The 25,071-nt window shown below is 40.8% G+C and overlaps 2 protein-coding genes across 7 annotated transcripts in view; both read left to right on the top strand.

Moving 5' to 3' along the window:
• The window catches only part of LOC145480569 (solute carrier family 28 member 3-like), a 58,024-nt gene extending 50,043 nt beyond the window's left edge, over nt 1–7,981 (top strand). For 5 of the 6 annotated variants that reach the window (XM_081458819.1, XM_081458820.1, XM_081458817.1 and 2 more), the window contains one exon: nt 1,541–2,730. In XM_081458819.1, the coding sequence (XP_081314945.1) occupies nt 1,541–1,611 (71 nt within the window). In that variant the 3' untranslated portion in view covers nt 1,612–2,730. Of the gene's footprint in view, nt 1–1,540; nt 2,731–5,379; nt 5,561–6,659 lie in introns of those variants that run through there. The other variant, XM_081458818.1, reaches the window with a different exon arrangement.
• A 2,320-nt stretch (nt 7,982–10,301) lies between these two features.
• Nucleotides 10,302–21,267, top strand: LOC145480505 (uncharacterized). The gene is made up of 14 exons (XM_081458748.1): nt 10,302–10,338; nt 10,602–10,699; nt 11,835–12,356; nt 13,102–13,255; nt 13,583–13,765; nt 13,989–14,171; nt 14,688–14,874; nt 15,411–15,617; nt 16,145–16,373; nt 16,754–16,919; nt 17,451–17,597; nt 18,282–18,428; nt 19,887–20,006; nt 21,171–21,267. The coding sequence occupies exons 1-14, from the start codon at nt 10,302–10,304 to the stop codon at nt 21,233–21,235; spliced, it is 2,445 nt and encodes an 814-aa protein (XP_081314874.1). The 3' UTR covers nt 21,236–21,267.
• The last annotated feature ends 3,804 nt before the right edge of the window (nt 21,268–25,071 follow it).

Below are 25,071 nucleotides of genomic sequence, written 5' to 3' on the forward strand. Positions count from 1 at the left end.
TTACCAAATTTTCTAAGCAATGGGGTCTCATTCACGCGCCTTCGGCGTGCAGGAGCTCTACTTTGATAACGTGGCATGGTAGAGTGTTGTCCTATTGGTGTTCTGTTCACTCAGCTCAATTAACCCTTTGGATACCAAACTTTCGCCAAAAAATACCGGTTTTAACCGTTTACTCAGGTTTTTTAGCTACCATGATGCTAAATAAGCCTACGTTTTGCTAAAAAAAGCTTTTTTATACTAAAAGGAGAGATTTTTTGAGGATTAGGTACAAAATTGAGCAAAACTTCAATTACGGGCATGCGCATAAACCATTAACCGTTCTCAATTTCGTTTGTTGGCCCTTTCCTTTCTGTTTTTCTCTGCCCTTTTACGCTGGCTACCTTTTGCATTGTATGTTCTTTCTGGCTGCAGTGAAAAGTTGGATGTCAATTACGGGCGAAGCCTAGAAATGGACCTCGGTCAATCGTGGGCGTTGTGGACCATTTTACCACCGTTTTTGCACCAAAACTGATAACCTTGTTTTTCGATTTGCGACGTCGGAATGTCGTCGATATCTAAACCTGGCCATTGTGCTGAAAGGGCTAGCTTAGCACTACTATCTGCTTATCAAGAATATCTGATGACATTTAAATTGATGACGTCACAAGTGGTACAAAGAGCACGACCATTAATTACGCATATATGCGTAGTTGGTATTCAAAGGGTTAAAGTCTCACTAGCCTGGCCTTTCAGAAGTTTTACGTTAGTTGTTACTTGAGGGGTATTCTTCTTCGACTTCGTTTTGACGTATTCTTTAACCTTCTTTAGCCTAAAACATGTGTCCGTGACTTTTATACCGAGAGTCCAGTTAATATGAGCACCAGATTATATGAACACTTGCGCATTTCCATCTAGTGTCCACCGTAAAGGGATACCTACAGAAAGGGGTTACTCTTGGGAATGTGTAACACCGCGGTTTTCACCCGCGGGAACTCCCATGTGAAAAGCTCAGGGATGCTTGTCGTCTCGCACAGGGGTGTAAACCACGTATGCTGGTCTTGCTTAGGTTGTTGAGGACGAAGCACCACTATTTTCAGCCGCCAAAGTATCTTTAAAGGTTGCACTCAGAGAAATAACTGGAGTTTTACGACTGCTTTTAGAATCTGTTTATAGAAGAGAGCATTCGATGACAATGTTTGTAGACGGTTTTTAATTTAGTGTGGTAAAACCAAAACCAAACCAATTACTTGCCAATTACTTACCAATTACATTACTTAGCCAATCTCAAACCGAAGTAAGACGAACACCAAAACTTGCATCGTTGTAACCACTACTTGCCTGTCCTCTTGAAAGTGGTTTCTTTTATAGGAAAATAAAGCTTGAGCCACGCTTGAATTGATCTCCAGCGGTTTATTTTAAATTTTCCTTTTCACATGGGAGTCGTCTCCTGTTGCTTTGTCTACTGGACTCTCCTTAGTTAGGTCGGTGTGATATTTACACCTCTGACTTGAAGTCAAAGAGAGTAAAGGATTAACATGACTTTTTCCCCTTTCATCGTTAGGTGTTCTTTATGACGAGACTTTGTACGACACTGTCATAGATCTGGGAACTAGCGGCAATTCTACCGGCTAATCATAAAGTCATCTGCGCAGCGGAATTCGTGTAAATAACAGCGTAAATAGCACACTAAGGAAGGGGAAGGGTAGAATTTTGTTCCAATGCTTGTCCTAGACCATTCAGTTAATTAAAGTTAACGATTCAAGTTTTGAGACTCTGACATTAGTAATGACTTAACATGAAGGCAATTTATAACCATACCGGCAACGAAAAGTAGGAAAATGATTACAGAGGTATTGTCCTCAACCTAAACAAACTTTCCAACTGCCCAACGACATGGGCAAACTTAATTTCATGCGAAGTTAAGTTCAATATCGATTCGCGTGTATTTTTATTAATCGTTTTTAGATGTATTTTTTGAGAACTTGAAGTATATCTGAGTGGTATGTGCTGAAGTTATGCCAAATCGACTCTTTCACCTCTAAAACAACATTTATTTGGTCCTGTCATGCAATCTTTCCTATCTTATGAGGACAATGCGCGATGAGGGATAAGATCTGCATAGAGCGTAAACGTGCTATTGTTTATGTAACCTGGTAAATGGTGGTTTACGTACCTGTACTCTGAGCTGAAGCTAAGCACCATTTCTCTGAGGGCTTTTCTGAAGCACGTTCCCATTTAAAGTAGAAATTCAAGGTTTGTTAAGAGTGAATACGAATTTTATTTGAAATAAGATTATTTAAGGGTAATCTTTGTAAATAGAAAGTGTACACGACTAGAAAAGAAGAACCCTTGTTATACACGGGGTAATGACTCCTTCCCTCGGAAGGTTACTTGGCAAAAGGTTTTCCTTTTTTTGCTCACATGGGCTTGAGACTGAAGGAAATTAGATCAATAAATCTATTTACATGTTATAGTTTGATAAAAAACTCCTGGGAAATCAGCTTTTCTTAAAACAACAACAACAACACAAGATGATATTTTTCAACTGTATATGTTTATCTAAATCATTGTTGATTAACTTATTTTTTCTTATGAAAAGTTAAAACTAGTCAACATTTTATCAATGTACTATGATAGTTTTAAAAAAGTGTCTTGGAGAATAACGTTTAATGAAGAGAACTTGTTATAAAATGAAACATTGCTTATTTCTGGTTAATAATTAAAGGTTGGAATAAAACTTGCTTTATTGTATATTACTTTGTTTAATTCTTGTGTAATCAGCATTGTACTGTATTGGCGTATCTGAGTCTTAATTCCTCAACAAATCCCTTGAAATTAGATCATTTGTCAAGTGCCCAGGGGGTGCAATTCGCATCCATGAGATCATGTAGAAACCCGTCACCAACCTTGCTAACCTGAGCTATGCATAACGTTAAAGTGTTCCATTCATCCGTCCTCCATCTACCCTCCTACCCATCCATCCATACTCCCTCCCACCCACCCATCTATCTATCCTCCCTCCATTAGATAGATAATTAAACCATCGACCCACACCCATACATTCTCCCTGCCATCCATCCTCCCTCCCTACTATCCACCCATCCATCCTCCCTCCCATTCACCCATCCATTCTCCCTACCTCCCATTCACCCACCCATCCATCCTCCCTCCCATCCACCCACCCATCCATCTTGCCTCCTATCCACCCACCCTCCCTCCCATTCACCCACTCATCCATCCTCCCTTCCATCCACCCACCCATCCATCCTCCTTCCCATTCACCCACCAATCCATCCTCCCTCCCTCCCTCCCATTTACCCATCCATCCTCTCTCCTATCCAGCCATCCATCCTCCCTCCTATCCACCCACCCATCCATCCTCCTTCCCATTCACCCACCAATCCTCCCTCCCATTTACCCACCCATCCATCCTCCCTCCCTCCCATTCACCCATCCATCCTCCCTCCTATCCACCCACCCATCCATCCCCTCCCATTCACCCACCAATCCATCCTCCCATCCACCCACCAATCCATCCTCCCTCCCTCCCATTTACCCACCCATCCATCCTCCCTCCTATCCACCCACCCATCCATCCCCTCCCATTCACCCACCCTTTCATCCATTCTCCCTCCCTCCCATTCACCCATCCATCCTCCCTCCTATGCACCCATCCATCCATCCTCCCTCCCATCCACACATCTACCTGCCCATCCATAGATAGATAGAAAACTTTATTTACCCATGGTGACGTTGATCAAAAATTACAAAACATTGCACTTTTGTTCTTCCCAAAAGCCGTGAAATAATTACAACTAAGTTTCAAAAAAATATATACAAGTTTATATCAATATATTAAATGTGAATACGTTAAGTATGCATAAACGAATCTTACAAGTTAAGTGTTATGCTAAAAGGCGTTTAAAGGCTCTCATGGATTTTTCGCATTTTATTTGGGTATTATTTCATTCCTGAACTAATTTCATTTAAACTAATGCTGCCCTTGGAATTGCCTACTTAAACTACCCCACCTACCTTTCTGGCAAAACCCTCTTAATTTTAATGTAAATTATGCAAACTTTCAAACTTAAAGCATTGTTAATTTAATCTAAAAAAAATTGTTTTGTACAGTGGAACCCCGCCTTACGACCACCCCGTTACCACGGCTACTTTATTCTGGCCCGAACAAAAGCTCAATCAGTTAATTAAAGAACCCCTTTAGTACGGCCACCCCGTTAATACGGCCAGATTTTTGCGGCCTGTTGGTGACCGGATTAACGGGGTTCAACTATAATTTGTTTCTAATATGAGATAACATTTCCTGTTATTTGGGCAATCTCAGTGTCTAAAACACAGACCTAACAGTATTTTAATGTTTGAGTTCTTTGCATAAACTTTACCTCTTGAAGTTTCTTGCTGAAGCATGTGGCTCTTGTAAACATGTTAATAACCATCTATGCTAACCATGAACTATAGAAATGCTTCTTTTTTGATTTACCATAGCCACTGACTTTAAATCCCTGACGTTAATCATTTGACTTTTATATGGCTGCAACTATCACTTATTCACATACTTCAATCCAGTAACTAACACGTATATTTTCCAGAACTTTAACTTGTTTTGACATCTTTTTTTAGCATCTTTTAACAATGTTCTAAATTTGTACACAGTAATCTTGTCAATCTGAACTCGGTGATCGTTCAGCTTAATTTAAGTCGTAACCATGCACGTATTTAGTGTAAACTTTGATATCATATTTTATTTTATTTGCTCAGCAGCAACATTGTCAATAATTATTTTGAAGTGGAGTTTACATTCGTGGTGATGTAGTTCTCACTTGTAGTGACTTGCACTCTTTATGTAGTTTTCATATATGTTGGTACAGTTTGCAACCATCTGAGCTTACATTTCATGTCAATATTACTTGTACTCATTCTTATATAGCTTTCATTCAATATAGTATAGTTTTCATTCTCCTGATTGCAGCTTTCATTCGTTTTTTTAATATTAATGAGTTGCATTTGTCTTGATACAGTTTATCCTTACTTTAACATAGTTTTCATCAGTCTTAATATAGTTTGGAATCATCTCAGTAGTTTTTCTTATATTTGTCGTTATTAATCTTAATAGACGTTGCACATTAGTCTTACCATAGTAATATTCGTTTTGTTTTACTTGTATGTTAAGAATACACATTCGTGTTACGTTTCAAGTTTCTCTTTTTTCTCTCACTCTTAACTTTTTCTGTTATGCTATTTTTTTCCAGATAATACCTCTCTTAATTCATACTATTGCACTAATGCCCTCTTATGTGCTATCTGATAGTGTCCCATTCTTCCAAGTAACACGTGCCAGCTTCACAGCACTTTCTCAGTACCTCTTTACCTATTTCCTAACAGGTTCGCTCAGAGATTATAACTACATATGCGTTATGTGGCTTCGCCAACTTCAGCTCGATCGGCGTTCAAATTGGAGGAATGGCTCCTCTTGCACCATCACGAAGACAAGACTTGGCTAAGGTTTCAATTCGTGCCCTGGTTGCAGGTACAATTGCCTGCTTCATGACTGCGTGCATTGCAGGTGAGATATGTGACTTGCATGTTCTTTATATCATCCAACAGATCCGTTCTGAAATTATAACAACTTATGCCCTTTGTGGGTTGGCCAATATGGGGTCAACGGGGGTTATGCTTGGCGGCATGGGACCCGTGGCCCCCAGCCGCATCCCTGACATGTCCAGGATCGCTACCAGGACCCTTATAGCTGGGACTGTAGCATGCTTCATGAATGCTTGTGTCGCAGGTGAGGTGCATCAACGGTGGCTAATATACATTTTGCAAACAAATGGAGGGAAATGCGTAACACACCGTGGTCTTCCGGGGGAACTCCCATGTGAAAAAGTCGGGATGCTTCTCGTCTCACCTGGCTTAGAGATGTAAATCAAGGATTTTGGTCTCACTTGGGTTGTTCAGGATGAACCGTTACTATTTTCAGCCATCAAGGAGTATTAAAGGTTGCACTCGAAGAAATAACAAGAGTTTTATGACTGCTTTTATAATCTATAGGAGAACGCATAAAGGCCTGTCCAAACGGGAAATGTTTGGCGACCAAACGCCATCAAACATTGTTTGGTGACCAAACATTTTACCGTTTGGCCACCTTGTTTGGTGCTGTTTGATCGTGTTTGATCGTGGTCGTGTTTGATGAAATTTGAAGGCCATCAAACATTCGATCAAACAACTTAAAACATTTCTTTTGTTCTCGTGTTTGATGGGCGATGTTTTGGTCGTTTGGACAGCCGTATCAAACATGTTTGGCGCGCGCATGTGTACCACGCTTGCTCAGTGGCTTGTGTTTGATCAAACATGTTTTCACCGTTTGGCCACTCACTTCAACATCAGCATGTTTGGTCACCAAACAATGTTTGATGATGTTTGGTCGCCAAACATTTCCCGTTTGGACAGGCCTTTACGTTTTGTTAACATTATTAAAATCATCATGCCCAATAAAATGTTCGTGTTACATCAGGGTTGTTTCACATAGGAGGGTTCTTTCCACATGGGAGTCCCCTCCTGGTGGTTTGTCTACTAGACCCTCCTTAGTTCGGAGTGAAATTTGCACCTCTGACTTGAAGTAAGAGTAAAAGGTTAACGTGAATTTTTTTTCCTTTCATCGGTAGGTCTTCTCTATGACGAGTCATTGTACGACACTGTCATAGAAGTGGGAACTAGCGGCAATTCTACCCGCTAATCTTAAACTCATCTGAACAGCGGGATTTGTGTAGATAGAATAGTAAATAGCACACTCGAGGGAGGGGAAGGGTAGAATTTTGTTGTAAGGTAAGTCCCTAGACCGTTCAGCTAATTAATATTAGCGAGCCAAGTTCCGAGACTCTGACACTGGTCATAACGTAACGTGAAGACAATGGACCCGGCGACCATTTTGAATTCTATTGTTTCAAATAGCTATTATGGGATGTTTAGGGAGCAAATACATACTAATTTGCCCCCTGACCATCCCATAGTAAAATTCAATGTGGCCGCTGTATCGCCGAAAAGGTCCATTTATAACCATACCTACAACGAAAAGTAGGGAAATAATTTGAAACAGGTATTGTCTCAACACAGAACAAATTTTCCAACTACGTACCCAACGACATGGTCTAACTTAATTTCGTGTGAAGTTATTAAGTTGAGTATTATCGTCAATGATGTTATCGTATGTATTTTTCTTAATAGTTTAGGTGTTTTCCATAGAACGTGCAGTGTATCTGAGTGGTACGCGCTAAAGTTATGCCAAATCGGCACTTACGTCGAAAGCAAACACTTTTGGGGGCCCTGTCACGCAATCTTTGCTCTCCAACGAGAACAGAATGCGTGACGAGGGAAAAAATCATTCGCATAGAGCAAAGGTGCGCGCCTTCTTACCTGGCCTGATGGCCCTGTACTCTGAGCTGAAACTACAGCAACATTGCTCCGAGGGCGTTTCTGAAGCACGTTTACTTTAAAAATGGAAACCTACTGTTTGTTTAGAGAGAATACGAATTTTATTTGAAGTAATTTTATTTAAGGGTAATCCTTGGAAGTAGAAAGTGTACACAACTGGAAAAGAAGAGCGCTGTTACCCTTGTCATGCACGGGGTAATGACTCCTTCCCTCGGAAGGTTACTTGACGAAAGGTTTTACTTCTTGTTTTTTTTCTAAAACGGGTCCGAGACTGAAGGAAATTAGGTCAATAAATCTATTTACACATTATAGTTTAATTAAAAATTCCTGGGAAATCAGATTTTCTAAAAACAGGACATGAAAAGATATTTTGCAAATGGCGACAATTAAGGGACGACTTATTTTTTCTTATGAAAAGTAAAAAGTAATCAAAATTTTATAATCCTTCTACTATAGTTTTAAAAACATGCCTTCGAGAATAACGCTTAATATAGAGAACTTGTAATGAAATGAAACATTGCTTATTTCTGGTTAAATAATTAAAGGTTTAAGGTATATTTCTTTGTTTTCTGTGTAATCAGCATTGTACAATATTAGCGTATCCGAGTGTTCATATCCTGACAAATCTGTTGACATTAGATTGTTTGTCAAGTGCCCGGGGAAGCAATCTCATTCATAGGCTCTATAGGAATGTGTGGTCCTTATGACAACAACAACATTATTTCTCACAATTTTCATTTGCAGATAAAATTACAACATTTTAATGTTTAATGTTCAGAGTATGGGGGTCGAGAAAACCATTCGGTTTTCTAGTTGCATTGGCTCCCTTATTTACAAAATTAGTCACTTTTCAATACAGGTGAGGAACCAGACAGGAGCGGAGAAAATAATAAAAATAATAGACATAACACACTACAAACGAGCAAAACAAATTACATATACAGTGAAATAAAAAGGACAAGTTTTTGGAGAGAGCGAGTTTAAGCAGAGAAAATGACAACCGTTACAAGAACTCAGTTATTTTGGACATTGTTTTGGACATATATCCTATTATCAGTCCAAAAACTGCTAAAACCATACTCTTTAAAAACATCAAATGCTACCTACTGTGTACTTAAACTATTTTGGTTTTGGAATAGGGTATGTTTTGCACTGCAACCTTAAATTTGCATATATTTTTTAGATGGAACTTTTTTCCGATTTAAAATCGGAGAATTTGAAGAGTGCAAAAAATATATATCTATTGTACGTGAAGCGCGTGACCAAAACCATGACATAAGTTTGGGCTGTGGTCACACAACACAGGCATGCACGTGATCTGGCAGTCATTTAACTGCTGCTTAGCTCTTGTTTGAACTCGATCGCAGGCTGGTAGCACCAGAAACTAGACCCAAACGTCACTGTATATACTGATAGCCTTTTCTCCGGAAGCAAAGGTTGGCCTTTAACTCTAGCCCCAGTTGCAGAACTGTGGGAGCTGTGGCTTGGTGTAGAACAGTGACGGCAATGCGCATGGATTGTGGGTGGTCGAAATCACTTGGCACACTCACAAATGTGGTTCGAAGTTCATACACTCAATGCATACTCTATGTAGATACACTTAGACCGTGCAGTGGGTGCACCATCAGGGAGAATTTTCACTGAAGACAGTGAAGACTGCCATGCATAACGAAACATAATTTCCCCTTCTGGTTGGAATTTTACTTTCCTTAAAATTCCCTTTGTTATTAAGGTTAGCGGAAGTTAGCCTGCGTCGCAGACTGAACCCCCTTTTCAGTGGCGGATCCAGACCTTGAGCTAAGGGGAAGGGAGGGGGGCGGGGGTGGTTTGGCCTGCTCTGCCGGCTCTTCTTCCTCCTTCTTTCTTTTTTTTTTTTTTTACCGAAAATAAGGGGGGGCCCGGGCCTACTGGCCCCCTCCGCTAGATCAGTCGCAGCATTTATTAAAGAACCAATAGGCTTCTTTCGACACATTGAAATTCAGCTTGATAGCGAGGCCTAGAGACAAACAAAAGAAATGAATTAACGTGCTCAGTCAATTTCCTTTGTTTCTGTCCTCTGGGCCTCGCTACCAAGTTGAATTTTAATACGACCAAAAGAGTATATTCAGCCTGAAATTTGGTAGGCAAGTAACAATATTACAGAATGAGAGATAAGACAGTGATACTAGTTTCAGAGAAATGTGTTTCGGGGTATTAAACTCCTTGACTGCAAAATTTATTTTCACGAAACGGTTTCAGACTATATATTTAAAAAAGTGATATTCAATACTGTTTTTATTGTATAAGCACTCTTTAAAAAAATAAGAACCTATTTAATAACCTAAACAGGCTTATTTCATCTTACGTTTCTAATGGATAAGAAAAGTTCAGACTGACCTGGAAAATGTTAGGTTCTTATTCGCGGGATTTTACTTTACAACACTCTCACTCAGCTATACTTGATCTAAAACTTAGTAAGAGCTGAGCATGTTCACATTCAGGCTGGTTGTTTTCCCATTAGTGGCACCCGTGCATCGCGCAGTACGTGATCAAAACAATAACAAAGAAGCGTATTTTTCTTTCCTACGATGTCATCCTTGAATCGACTTTGGAGCACTTAATTTCTTGAAATGGTTCCTGCCCATAACTGAAGAACTTAATACTAAGAAACTTTTTTTTTTATAGCTATTTGCAGTCTAGTCTTAATTTCCGGTGACGTAAGTGTCCTTCGTGTGCTATCCAATTAGCGCAACGTTAAGATTTTGAACGTGCAACACGAGCCAATGAATGTCTTTGCACCAGAGCTTCCTCCGCTTCCCTCCTTCTCCCGTCTCCCCTCCCCTTCAGAAGGCAAATAGCTATAAAAAGAACGTTTCTTAGTATTAAGTTCTTCAGTTATGGGCAGGAATTTTTTTAGTGCTAACAAGGATGCGGGTGAGTGAGTGAGTGACAGTTGCCTTTTAACTGATCCCCTGTGTCTCATGGCTTCGTTACGGTCACACGATAAAAATTAGAGCTAACTGTTATGGGTCGAGGAACTCTCGTAAGTACAACGTCTTTCGTGATTTGTCAGTGACTTTACTGGGATTATAAACTGACGTCAATCAATCTTTCAATCAAAACTGACGTGCCAGGCATCCTGGAGACACCAGATTGACTGCACACATGTTTTAAATAACGTGATCATGTTTGTTCAGTCTCACGAAACGCGCAAAACTCTCACACTGACTGTTCTTCTTGCCGTTTGTACGTGTACGAAAACGTAAGCAGTTTAGATCTGGCATTTGTTGTGAAGGTGAGAACAGTTTTAATTTTTTTTTCATTTTTAGTATAAATCTTAGTAAAAGTACACACAATCAACCATTGAACTCAACTGAAGTCTTCAAATTGTACCGATTTAGGAATGACCAGAATATCATCAGACATTCCAACAGTTCCAATAATCTGTGAAAGTCGTGAAAGTCACAAAAATGTAGCAGGCTTAAAATAGGAGAGAGGCAGACGGGAGGAAGGATTGAAAGTAGGTAGCCTGCGAGAGCATCCGGTTTTTTCTGGTCTTGTTTCGGCGCGTGAAAAAAGAGCCGAAAAACCGGATGTTCTTGCAGGCTAGGATTGAAGTGGGCTGTAAAAACGCAAAGGAAAAATAAATGGCTCTTGACCTTTTAGCTGAGGGTCTTCCAATCTAATTGCTAACTTTTTGAGATAAAGAAGAATCGTAAACGCGGTGGTTATTTCACAGGGAGATTTTACGGGTGATATAAATGAACCTCAAAATTGTTTTTGCGTGATAAAGCGTTTACACAAGCATCGGAGAGATCATCAGTCTCCCAGCCCACCAGCAGGCCCGGCTCAACTTTGAGCCACACGCGCGAGCGGCAAACAGTGAGTGGGAGAGCGAAGCCATCCAGAGGGGAGGAATCTGGTGAAGAGTCGCAAAGAAAGTCACCGCTCGCGGCTTCGCCGCACCCTTTGCCGCTCGCGCGTGTGCTCCTCGAAAGAGAGGGTCTCGATCGTAAGCTCGGGTCCTACGTATACTAGTCTCCCAAAGAAACGCTTTAGGCTCTTCGTGATTTCCATTGCCTTCCATAAGGAGGAAAGATTTGCTGACGAGCCTAATGATTCGTGGGAGGCTAAAAGATGTCAAAGACCACGGCTTCAAATGTCGCTGAAGCCGTGGTCTAAAATATCAGTTTGTCGTTACATCAGTTGCTGGAGAAAAGCGGAGTTCACAACAATCTTCCCCATTTGGTTTTGTTTCAGAACTACTAGCCGAAGACGTACTATGATTGTTTTGTGGCTTTACGCTTTTTTCGCTGTGTTCCTTGCACCGTCTCAAGGTAAACACTTTCTTTTTTATTACTGTCTAACAGAGGAAAAAAGTGTAGAAAAGAGCAGAATCTACTGATCACTTGATCAGTCAATTAAACAAGCAAGCAAGCTTGCTTGCTTCTGCTGCATGCTTTGTGAAAAGTTTCACTTTGGCAACTTGTAAATATAAATTATATTTTTTCCTCTCAGTCATCTCATCAGACAACGTAAATTCTCCATTGGATATTTGTATTGTTATCGACCAGACCAAAAGCGTAGGAAAAGCCCATTATGACGCCACGTTGGACTCGATAATGACTCTTATTTCCAAGTATGATATTGGCGCAAACAAAACCCGTATCTCGATCGTCACGTACGCTGGTCGCGCTCAAATTCGCTTGTCTCTCAACGATCCACATTCTTACAGTCAAGAGGCATTGGGTCAGCTTATTCAGCAAATGAAGGATAAGGACAAACTAAGTAGTCCCACACGGACGGACAGAGCACTGAAGAAGGTCTGCGAGAACGTTTTCGTCACCGAAGGTGGCGATCGACCTGAATCGCCAAACGTCCTGATCATTTTCACTGACGGAGGCACACACAGGAATTCTGAACCTTATGATACAGTATTGCGGGGATGTGAGGTCAGCAATGAATTCATGGTTGAATATCCGTTTACTAACGCGAAATGATTAAATACAGACACTTTTTTAATGGCTAAAAGAACAAATTAACAGAACAGTAGACTACAAGTCCTTTTTAGACCGTCAGGCGAGAAGCAAAAAGGGCAAGGCCGAAGACTGGGGACGACTATTGTTGCAGTCTTAAAGTGAAGTGGGGCTATATTTCAGCCCAGAAGCTCGAAACTCTGCTTTCAAAAACTTTTGCTGTTTCAATTTCACTGCAAAACAAGGTCATCAGGACTTAGTTTATAGTCCCCGGGACTAGAAAATATCCCCCAAGTCCCGGGAAATCAAGCCGAAGATGGTCAAAATCACGATGCGCGTAAAGCGGTCTCGGCAACTCTTTAAGTCTTAAAGTGAAGTGGGGTTATATTTCGGCCCAGAAGGTCCAAAGTAGCCCCACTTAACTTTAAGACTGAAAGAGTAGCCGAGACCGCGTACGCGCGTCGTGATTTTGACCAACTTCGGCTAAATTTCCTGGAACTTAGGGGATATTTTGTTATTCCATTTTTCCATTCCACTCTAAACTTTACCTTTCGCTCGAAAATCAGATACATGAGTGAAAGCAGCGAATGCGCTTAGTTTTAACTTCGGAGTGCAAATGTACATCCATAGACATATATGCGTTACTGGGGCAGTGCAGCATTTGTCCAACTTGTGCCCAAATAAAAGAGTGCTCATCACTCCTTACTTTTCACGATGATAGGTAAAACACGTCCATCGTGTAGCCGTGGGCATTGGAAAAAGTATCAGCGAATCAGAACTTGAGACCATCGCTGGAGATAGGGACCGAGTGATAGCTGCTAACAGTTTTGAAGATCTTACCAACCGCCTGGATAGTATTCGAGAAGCTGCCAACAGTAAGAATTTTCTCTTGACTCTTCTCAAAAGAGTTGTGCTACAATGCAATTTTATATACAGTTTTATTTTTATCTATTGCAGCCATTACAAATTACAATACGAGGGGTAGTTTTTTTTATGTCTCAAGTTGCTTTCAAATCGACTGAAGAAAAAAGCTTACTAAGCCAAATGCTCAAACCTCATTTTGCGTACTCGAAGTACGCTTTATTTAATGACACAGGTAGATGAAAATGAATAACGAATAATGGCGAAATCTGATTAAGGGGAACAAAATTTAGAAAATTTTTGACTTCTCACGTGTATTGATAATTTACATATATTTTTAGATATTGGTGGTGGATATGGTGGATGGAGCGCGTGGTCCAACTGTTCAGAGCCTTGTGGTGGGGGCCTACGTTGGCACTTCAGAAATTGTACCAACCCCGAACCTAGAAATAACGGAAAAAACTGCACCGAGCAGAACCTAGGACAATCAGAAGAATCAGAAGAATGCAACCCGCAGGAGTGTCGTAAGAAGAAACGAATTGATATTTTTCCTGTAAAAAGAACATAGCTTCAATATCAGGCAATTGCTTAAAAGCAGTTGCCTGAGCTTGACTCTGGTTTCTGTACTGCATGAAGCGGTTAGCAGTATTGCTAACTTCACGCTGGATGGGATGATTGCCCATTGCGTTGCTTCCAATCATATCATGTTTATTATTTAGTTGTTTCGATAGCTTTCTTTGTTTTTAGCTATGCCCGGTAACTTCTCGAAGTGGTCTGAGTGGGGAGAATGCAATGTAACATGTGGAGGAGGAGTTCAGACACGGACAAGAACCTGTACCAATCGTCCTCCATCTGCTGGAGGGTCAAACTGCACCGAGCAAAACCTGGGACCAGCAGAGGAACATCAAGACTGTAACACACAGAAGTGTGGTGAGTAGTACTTGCAAATTACATGAAAATAAATGTCTTTAAACTTGAAAGACGGCCGCAGTTATGCACTTTATGACACAAGTTTTAAGACCGCGTTTGCGAAAAAAGGCTTGAACGGAATTCGAGCCAGTGACCTCTGCGATACCGACTTAGTGCCCTACCAGCTGGACTATTAAGTCAACTGGGAGCTGGTCATTCAATGCCGTGTCTTGCTTTAAGTTGTTACCAGTGGTTACAACGACTGGTCTAGCTGGGAAGAATGCAGTGTAACATGTGGAGGAGGAGTTCAGAAACGGACAAGAACCTGCACCAATCCTCCTCTATCTGGAGGTGGGCCAAATTGCATTAATCAAAGCATGGGATCAGCAGAGGAAAAACAAGAATGTAACAAGGGAGACTGCCGTGAGCGGTGTCTCTCAGTTGATAGTGTTAAACGCGCATAGATGTAATAGTTCTCTTGTGACATAAATTTGAGTTGAATTCAAATAAATAATTCCTTTGTACTTTTTTTTTTAGCCGTACCTGGTAATTACACGGACTGGTCTAGCTGGGGAGAATGCAGTGTAACATGTGGAGGAGGAGTTCAGACACGGACCAGAACTTGCACCAATCCTCCTCCATCTGGTGGAGGATCAAACTACACCGAGCAAAACCTGGGACCAGCAGAGGAAGAACAAAAATGTAACATGGAGGAGTGCCGTAAGTGAATTTAGTGAATAATCTTTTTGCTTTGTGATAGGAAGAGCTCTGTTGAGGTCGACTTATTTTGTAAGACAGCGTTTCGAAACTCCAATTGAGAGAGAGTTGAAAATAAGACAAGCAGGGGGGACTTTTGACGAAATTCGAGGTGTTTGGAAACTTTGACGAAGAACGTTCTTGCATGTTTGATATTAGTTTCTATTGTATTGTCAGTCAACACTAAAACCACAGAGAAAACGGAGGTGTAAAATCCCACGATCGGAATAACCAAGTCCGTCACTCTATGGCACTGCCATTTATGGTTTCGCCATTTTTAACTTGGGATGATGGATTTTTTATGAGAGTAAAAAAAAGATAGGGACTCTTGTACATGCAGTATTACCATTTCCCATTTCTCAACACAAGCCCATATACGGAAACATTATTTATTCACACACAGGATCATTTCAATATGTTGTTATTTTCTGCTATACTGCTTTATAAAGGTCTGGTAAGTCCCTCAAGTTCAGAATCTCCTGTACACTCCGTTGGAACTCCAAGCCCAATACCAGACCCTGCTCTGCCAAAACCATGCTTGGAACATCTTGATGTCGTCGTCATGATGGAGTCTTCCAGTAGAATAAAGCCCGCAGATTTCTATATAGTACGAGGGTATCTGGTACAATTGGCTGAAAGACTTCAGATATCTGAAGGGGGTACACATATGGCGATCCTCCTCTTCAGCTGGGAAGCGCATCCCTGGCACAGGTTGGTCCTAATCTCCTCGCAAACAAACAGACCTGTAGTTTACAGCGAGAAAATAATTAGTAAATTATCATCTGCCGGTCCGTGCAAAACCGTTTGCATAAATTCTATGCTCCTTATACGGCCTATTCTTGAGAAAAGAGAAGCATTTCTATAGATTTCGTTGAAACACATGTACACCTGATCCGTGTACATTCATCTGAGACACAAAAAAAATCAAATTGTAAAGGCTACTGATCTCTCAACTCCAGCCTAATTCCGATCGTAGTTGTAATTTATAATAAGACTAGAAACAAACCATATGCAAGGAACAAGGTCAAAGTAAAGTAGATTGCCTAAAAATGCGAGTCACGTTAATTTTTCCCGTGGTTCTTTAAAACTTTATCTTTAGCACCTTAGCTCAAGTACGGGCCGGGCGATCACGTAACCAAGCTAGAGAAGCGAAAGAAAAGTTAAATTTTCAAACTAATTCAAACTAAAATGATTCATCTCAGCAATAATTTGATGTTCAATGATCTCCTATGTTGTAGATTTACCGATACACAATCGATTGATGCAATACGCTCTAAAGCCGACGCTTTGCCGCACTTTCAAGGTGGAACAAGAACAGATAGAGCCCTGGAACTAGCAGCTGAAGATTTCTTTGGCTGGGAAGACAGCGGTGACAGACCAGATAAACCAAACGTGTTGATTGTGCTCACAGATGGTAACACGAATGAAGGAAGCAAGCCATTCAACCAAGTGATCTCTCCTCTGGACGTGAGTGAAATCACGGTTAACCACATAGTAAATTGTTCCTGTTGTTACATTTATCTTGTACGTAACTTTGATCTCTTCAGATCAAAGGAAATAAATAAACATTCCTCGATCGCATTACATCCACAAAAATTAGCTCTTCATCTATAAATCCTGCAATTGAAATCGTCTGAAAAAAAAAACATTTAAATAGCCATGATTGTTGTTAGTTGTCATTTTTCAATGGTTCTGAGAAATAGCATTGATTAATTTTACTCCTGTTTAAAAGGAAGATGTATCATCAATCGCTAAGTAAAAACAAAGTTTGCTTTAGTCAGAACACAATTTCCAAGCAAAGCTTTTCTCGTGCGCGTTGGTTACGGCAATACATTTTCTTCACGCAGGAAGCGGATGTCAAAAGAATTGTGGTCGTTTTCGGACACGAGATCCAAGGCCTCAACCAAATAGCCAACAACTCCAGTTATGTTCTAAGAGTTTCTGGATATGTTGGCTTATTCAACAAACTAGAGGACATCATAAAACTGGCCTGCAGCCATCAACAGCATCCTGGTAAGTTTGTTAAGCTCGAGCGAAACCTCATGCGGCCGGCTGGGGTGAATTGTTCACTGCCACATTTCCAAATAAAGGTGTTGGCGCGGTCGTCGGAGACGAGCCTCTCAGCAGTGTGGCCTGTATTCGAATCAAAGTCTTGTCTCAGAACTTTCTTATGGGGGCCTTGATTTGAACTTAAGCTGCGCACATGACTTGGTTCTTGATTCACTGAGATGGGTTGAAGCCAGGCTGCCTGTTTTGTCTTCCATCTTGTAACACTTACACGATAAATCGGAGAATCAGGGATTGGGCAAAATTATGTATCAGTATTTTCCATTTTTCTGCTTCTTAACGTAACTGCTAAAACTCAGAAACCAAAGGTTAATTATACTAAGTTTCTGTAATAACCACTCATTCATGTCGAATATGTAACATAACTAAACCTCAAGTGATAATATCAATTGCTAGTATCTGAGCTTATCCGGCTCTGATTTCATTTGAATGCAAGTGATATATCACCTGGTTGGCTCTTTCATTTTTATGACACAGGTGATTGTGGCAACTGGAGATCTTATGGAGAGTGCAGTAAGAGTTGTGGTGGAGGAATAAAATTTCGCACAAGAATGTGTCCAGCTAACAGTTTTCATTCAAGGAAGCAGAAGAAACATTGTAACACCAACTTTTGTCCGGGACAAAGTACGTTCCATTATCGTTTGAGTGTTGACCCTCCGGGTACTCCCTATAATGGCCTATACGGGGAAGCTCCGCCCAAAAGGGGTACCTTTTCAGGCTTCAGGTATATCAAAGGCTAGTACCTCTCAAGTTGAGGTATATGAACGGGTTGAGAAATCTTTCATTTAAGTCTAACGTGAACATGAACTATAAAATACTTGTTTTCTGGTCAAAATCTTTTCTGGTTGTGCTTGATGTTCTCCGGTCATATTGTTCACTAACTTCATTCGGGGGGGTTTAGAAAAGGCATGCAGTGTTATAAAGTAGGTATTTGAAAGGGGTAGCTATTCTCATTGAGAAGGTCTACGAAAGGGGTATCTCTTCTGTCAAAATGGTATACAAAAGGTAAGAGGTTGGTCCTTAGGGCAGAGCCTGCCGTACCTCCCCTCCAAGGGTAGTTGAAAACTGTTTTCCCTATTGACAAGCATTAAAAAGTCTGAGTCACCTGAGTGTCATCGAAATATCTCCTTTATTGCAGATCCAACTAACATTATACAAGAAAAACGCATTCCTCATTGATTATGAGATACACATCTTTTAGAATCGGATTGTCTGGATTGCTCAAGAACATTTTAGGTCGTTGCGCAAAATTTCTTCTACTGAGAACTTATTCCTTTGGCCTTCAATTGTTTTTGGTTTTCGTATTAGAACCTTGTAAAGACACGCAAAAAGATTATCCAGTTAGAGCTGCTTCAGGAGACTGCTGGAAAACAGCTCAGCCATCAAAGATGTTCTACGTTGGCAAACAGTTTCCTCTTTGGGATATTTGTCCAAAGAGTTGTCGACGATGTAATGGTGAGCCATATATGTGTAACAATAACAGCAATAGTTATTGACACTCCCCTGATGGGGCTTTCTCAGTCATCTGTTATTATCGTTTTCTCCTACATGATAACTATTTCTATACCTAATCGTACTTTTTTGGTACGCTTCGACGGCATATCAGGTGAGTTCAGTCGAGCCATTGTTTGTATCTTGGCGAGACTTCAAAATACCCATGGTGGGACCAAACGAGGCTGGTACGCCGCCGAAGCGTAACAAAAAAGGGATAATTAAGTATTTACCGTACCTAAATTTGGCCAAGTGACCATGATGTCGTAGCCATATCGGGTCAGGGGGGTGACTTGATGTCGCAGGACATCAGGACAGCAGATATGGCTTCTGATTAGCTAATTGCGAATTTGGATGCGATAATACAGCACATCGACATGAAGGATTTGTTTCAAACCTGATAGGAAACCTTCTATGATCAGCTTTGCCAAATATGAGCTTGTTCTTGAATCATGGAAGGGCTAGCCAGAAAATGGAGGGGGCTTTTCTAGAAGTGGAACAAGGACTTGTTTACATAAGCACAAGTGCCAAACTGAACTCGATTTTACGTTTGGCGTGTAGTTATGGGCAAGACGGAAATTTATTGCACAGCGAAATAAATGAGGTAATGAAAGATAGTTTTTGAACATGAAGGATGAACTTCCTACCGAAGCGGTTGACAACTTTGTTGCTAAGTTAAAAACTTTGGCAAAGACCTGTAATTTCTGTAGTTGTTTACGTGATACTCTCATGCATCTGAGCTTCGATCGTCCTTGGCATAAAAAATGAGCAAATCACCGAGAAACTTCTTAGATGACAAACCTCACGTTGAACAAATGTATCAACGTGTGTTGCAACGTAGTTTGTGAGCAGGCTCATCTTTGGGTCACGCGCCAGGGCCGGCAAATAGTAAGTAGGCGAGCGAAGCGATCCTGTAGAGGAGTCTGGTGCTTCCCATACGTGAGCCTGCTCGCATGTTAGTCTCAGCGAAGAGATCGCCGAGATACGAATGATGTCAATAACACGACCAACCCGTTTTACAGCTACTTTCCGGGAATAGCAAGCTTGCGAGAGCTGCTATATTTTCGTACTTTTGACCATTTCATTCAGATATCAAATGGATCGAATTTCTTTCAAGTACCACTCTCGGCGGTGTTTACGCACAGCCAGTTGAGATCGTTCAATCCTGGTTCAGTAACCAGGTCTCTATTGTATTTGTTTTAAATATATTGCCACCTGCCTTGTCTAGCTAATGCTATTTCCTGGTTGGCTACTAAGTCTTGAAAAAACTGTGGTTGTTTGTTTGTTTCTATCGCAGCAATACTAAGAACCGTTCTCGAATGGACTCTCATATGTTTCCAAAGATTAGAACTTCTTGTTTTTATTTTCTTTCCTCTCATTCAGCAGCCATAACTTATCCGTTCTTTTCCTGCCTTTCCACAGTTGATCCCCTGTGTCAAGATAGCGACCCCTATGTTTGTCCCTGGTGGTCACAAGCTAATGAGAACAAAAGGAAATGTAGATTTATTTTTCCTTCTGGAAGTAGAATTGCAACCCTTAGAGGTAAGTTATTACACCCCTAATCGAGCTTGTAGCTAAAGCCTGATCTGACTGGCTTTAAGCTGGCCCGAATTGAGCACGAATAGGATAATTTACGTCATGTTGCTGTGATTGGCCAATGTGTGTCACTTACTGTACGAGCGATGTGGCAGGACCGTTGAACTTCAGTGGGTTCCTCTTCTTGCGTTTCTCAAAAACAAACCTTAACAGCTTAAAGTGTTTTCTTCTGCCCTTTTATTCACTAAGAGACTTGAAGTGATTGTCTGTTTGGTTGATAATAACATGTTATTTAACTCTACCATTCTCGAGGTTATAACGCAGTTTGCGGTTGTGCTCTCTTTTCGATGATTCGTATGATTACAGACCACAATGGTGTTTTAGCCATTCTTTTCGGTGACCGGCATGAGCTCATTGCTTGGTGCACTACCGGTCACCACCGTGTTGCATCACGAGTGACGTGTGCCGAATAATTTTTTTTAATAACACTCGACGAATTGATAAAGTTGTTTATTTATCATATCTGGTGACGACAAAAAAAGTCTGCTGTCTCTGCTAACAAAGATTTGACGACCCTAAAACAAAGCCCAATTCTTGCAACTTTAGTAGCATTTTGTTCCAATTTACCTCTGAGTCTGTACTCAGGCTAATCAACTCAGCGCCTTGATCACGAACTCTGGTCAGACCCATGCACTTTTTGAGTATGCGTAGAACACACGTTTTCTCTGTTATCTTTCCTCTTTTCTTTGTTGTATCAGCCAATCAGATTTGACGAAAAATCAGGTTTGGCAGAAGCAGCCGATTTTGTTACTGACCAAAAGAAAGCGGGCGATGGGGATGATATTTGGTTAAATGGGAACCTGGAACTGTTAAAAAAATGCGTTCAAAAATAATAGAAATAAGAATCCAGTCGTTGGACGACTCAGAATTTCTCATTCAATTCTGTGACTTTCGTTGAAGTCGGATTTGGGCAGGCAACCTATCGCTTTACTTTGATTTGGCTGAGAAAGTTTCTCTTTCCATATTTTTGGACCTTACAATCAGCGGCTAGTAATTTAAGGTAAACGTAATAAGGATTTCGCATATTTCGTCAGCTTTCTAAACCGGCAGCTCTTTTATAAGTATCTTGACGAATTAGTTGCTGACAAAACTTTCTTTCCCCGGCTTTAGAGATGTGCAAGAAAAGTTGCAGGCAATGCCCAGACCGAGAAGGTAAATCATTTCCTATGTCGTAACTTCAATTCTAACCAGATGGTTGTAGTCTTTTTTACGGCCGTCATTTAGCAAGTCTCGTAAGTTTTTCTCCACTAAGCAGCGAGAAGAATTACACTACGTTCAAAATACGTAAAGTAAGATTACGAAGGCGCGGTTTTGCTGACGTTGGTTATATTTGACTCGCAAATAAGTGAACTTTGAAGTGTACAAAGAGAAAAGTAGTCAAATAGAAATCAATCTCATTACCAGTTACACAAAATATGTATTTTGGGGGTGGAAATTTACTGGAATGTGCCAAGTAAAACATGTCAAAGATCATTTGGTACGTCTCACGAAAGGTCCACAGAATTCGTAATAACTGTCCTTTCGACTGTTTCGGAAAGAAATTGTGATAACGAATTCTGGGGGGAGGGAGAGGGAGTGGAACTTAGGTGTAAAAGATTATGAGGGCACACACACGAGAAAGAATGTAGGTTCGCGCTTTTTTCCTGGCAAGGGATGTAGGAGTGGATGATATTCGATTCCGTGCGTTTTTTTCCGAGGGCGAAGGAGTATGCAAGAGACTTTCAGTACCCACAAACAAAATTTGCTTGATGTACATTAAATTGTTTTTCACTATTAAATGGCAGATTTTCTTCGGCGGTTCTATTAGGCTCTGTTCCCTCTTCGCCGGAGGAATTTGAAAACGGAGGTTTTACTCTGAAAACGCATGAAATGTTTTCCGTTCACACTACGCTGGAGGAGTTAAAAAACGCAACAATCACCGGTCATTTCGGATTTGTGTTTGAGGAAAACTCGATCAGGGAAATCACAAGATTATCGTGACGCAATCGTTTTCGAAAAGCTCCGTTTTCGTTGCGGATTAGCAGCAACAACAAACAACAGCAACAATCTTCAATTATTATCAGCGTGGATGGTAGGACTAACAGTAGAAACAAAGCTGCATTTTCAAATTTCTCCGGCGTAGTGTGAACGCTGCCTCAGAGAATTTTATGAGCCAGATTCGTCTGAATTAAATCTTAGCTTAACCCTTCCACGGGATAAAGCTATTCTATAAAACGTCTTTAAGAAAAGAATGCATAATCAGAGTTGTATTTGAATTAAAAAGCTTTCGACGTACATCCATGAGAGAAATGTTTTGTGTGAAAACGTGAGCACGGCAGCTGAGATTTTGTAATTTGTTGTTATTCACATTGGTTATTGATGCAAACAAGGAATGGGTTATGCTATTATCAAATGCATTTATCTTTCTCAGCTGAAGAAATTTTCTAAAATGTCCTGTTCTTCTTAAACTGTCGACTTTTACAGATTGCATGGACGCATCTCCACGATGTTTTTCTGCAGTTCGCTTTAGAAGTTGCCGCCATCGCCGAGTGAAAGGTGAGCATCCGGAAGCAAAACGCATGCTCAGTTTAGTCTATGTGGAACATTCAAGCAATCCCTTGAAAAGACAGTTAAATATGCTAATAAGAGAATTAACGTGAAAAGGATTTAAATGACTCGACTACATGTTTAGCCAAAATATTTGTCATTGGCAAGAAGACAATCAACCACTTTCTAGTAACTGTTCTTTATAGTATAATTGGCCAGCAATGATAAATTGACAACGAAAATTAGATTTAGATTTAAGCAATACAGCACTTTTTCCGTGTTTACATAGGGTGATCTAAACCCGAGGAGGGTTGGGAGAATTCGAGACAGTTATGCAAACCCGAGGCGTAGTAGAGGGTTTGCATAACTTTCGAGAATTCTCCCAGTTCCCCGAGTGTTAACTCTCAAAAATACGCGCGAATCTAAAACGTCACAACCGTGTTTATATACTCTCATTTAAACACACCTATCGACCAATGAGAGCGCGCGAGTAGTAGCTCAGTTATTTTCTAAATAAAAATGAAGACAGTGACGCTCACTAGCGCCTCGGATGGAGCATAAGCACAATCATGAGCATAACCAACATACGCAGTAAGGAGCTGTCAATTAGTGCATAAGTTTGTTTCAAGTTGCGTGAAGGTCTGGGAGTGGTTATTAAGAGAAAACCAACCCACGGATGTGATCCGCACCGGATATCAAAGCAAATACTGTCTAGGATCTTCACCACTAAAAGCTAGATAAGCTTGGTGCTCGGTCATGATATCCAATCATGATGTAAAATTAGTGGGAAAACGTCCGTTGACCGGCTGTTACTTCCAGCAATGAATACATTGTCCTCCGAATTGTTCTCTCGTTTTAGAAAACTGCAAGAAGAGCTGTGGCATTTGCAGTGGCGAAAATCGTGTTGGTGAATACAATAATGGTGGCCGGCCAAGTGGCCATGGTAAGCGTCGCCCGGGCGACGTCGGACACGGTGATGTATACCCTTGGGGACGTTGAGTAAGTACCATACAAAACTCGAAAGACTGTGGTTGACCACGTTTCCAAACACCGAGAGGAGGGTTAAAAATACAACGCGCAGCGGAGTATTTTTGACGAGCTTCGAGGTGTTTGGAAATTTGGCCAAACTCTGTCTTGAGTGTTTGATATATCTTCTCAACTGCAACTAAAACTAGGGACAAAAGGGAGATATGATATCATAAAAATCTTGCTAATTAAGATGAGATATCCAAACACCGTCACGGTTATGATCTCCTGTGTTTAGACTTTATCAATAATTGATAAGCTTGAGAGGTAAATTTTTTCCTGCGTTCCAATAGTATCATTAGCCCGAAATAGTTAAAATAGTATTAACACTAACAAACCTTTCCCTGAGTGGGACGCCCTTTATGAAAAGATCAGGGATGCTCGTAGGAAATTTGATTTGAACCCCCAAAGGAGACCAATCTGGACCCGGCTCGAGCTTTATTTGATCTCTTAAAGATAAATAAGCTCGATTATCAGCCGCTGTTCGGGAAAGAAACCCGCGCTACAAGACCGGACTCGAAAGAACGGCAGAAATCGAGCCTATAAACGGAAAGAAGATTTTTTTGTTATTTTTTCGAGTGCACCCTAAAAAATACTTTGACAGCTAAAAAAAGTGGCGTTTCTTTCTGAACACCATAGGTGAGACCAAAAACCTTGATTTACATCCCTAAGCGAGACGACGAGCATCTCCAACCTTTCCATATGGGAGTCCCGCGGGACCCTTCCCGCATTTTAACGTACTACCGACTGAAACTTTGACGCATGGTTGAGGTCAAGATGGACTCACGTACAAGAAATGCTTCAAAATGTTGCTAATCTCGTTCTGTTGCATATGTGTGGAGTCGAGGACAAGTTCGAAGACAAATTTTAATTTGTCTGATAAGTAATAGTAATTGAACCGAGTGGAGTACAATTTAGGGCCGTAATCACGCGAGTAATTTCAAAATCGGACGAGCGCGAAGCGCGAGGCCGATTTGAAATTACCAGCACGATTACTCCCTGAATTGTACGACACGAGGTCCAATTACTAATTAATCGTATCTACAACAAATTTCGGAATTAAAAATGTCTTTAGAGAACTTCTTTTGAGCTGAAACGTCTGTAACGCTTTTTATAAGTTTTGAAAACTATTAGAAACAGTGCAAAGGAAGCCATTCAATCGCGCGTAATTGACGTGCGAATCACGTGGGTATCCATTTACAGGTATCCGATTGCGAAAAGTTCAAATTGGATACCTGTAATTGCGCACCGATTACATGACAGATAGGCCCGCGGAGAACCAATCATGATTGAGCATTTTGTTATAGATACGATTAAGGAGGATTGCAACTTCACTGTAAAATTTTCTACTTTCTCTTAAGTTGAGATTAATTCCATCAACCCCTCATCTCCCATCCCGAATTTGATTTACGCCGCAGCAAAAAAAAAAAAAGGAAAAGCTCTTTGTTTCTGCGTCGGA

Source organism: Orbicella franksi, chromosome 3 (assembly GCF_964199315.1).
Source record: "Orbicella franksi chromosome 3, jaOrbFran1.1, whole genome shotgun sequence".
NCBI classification, from domain to species: Eukaryota; Metazoa; Cnidaria; class Anthozoa; order Scleractinia; family Merulinidae; genus Orbicella; species Orbicella franksi.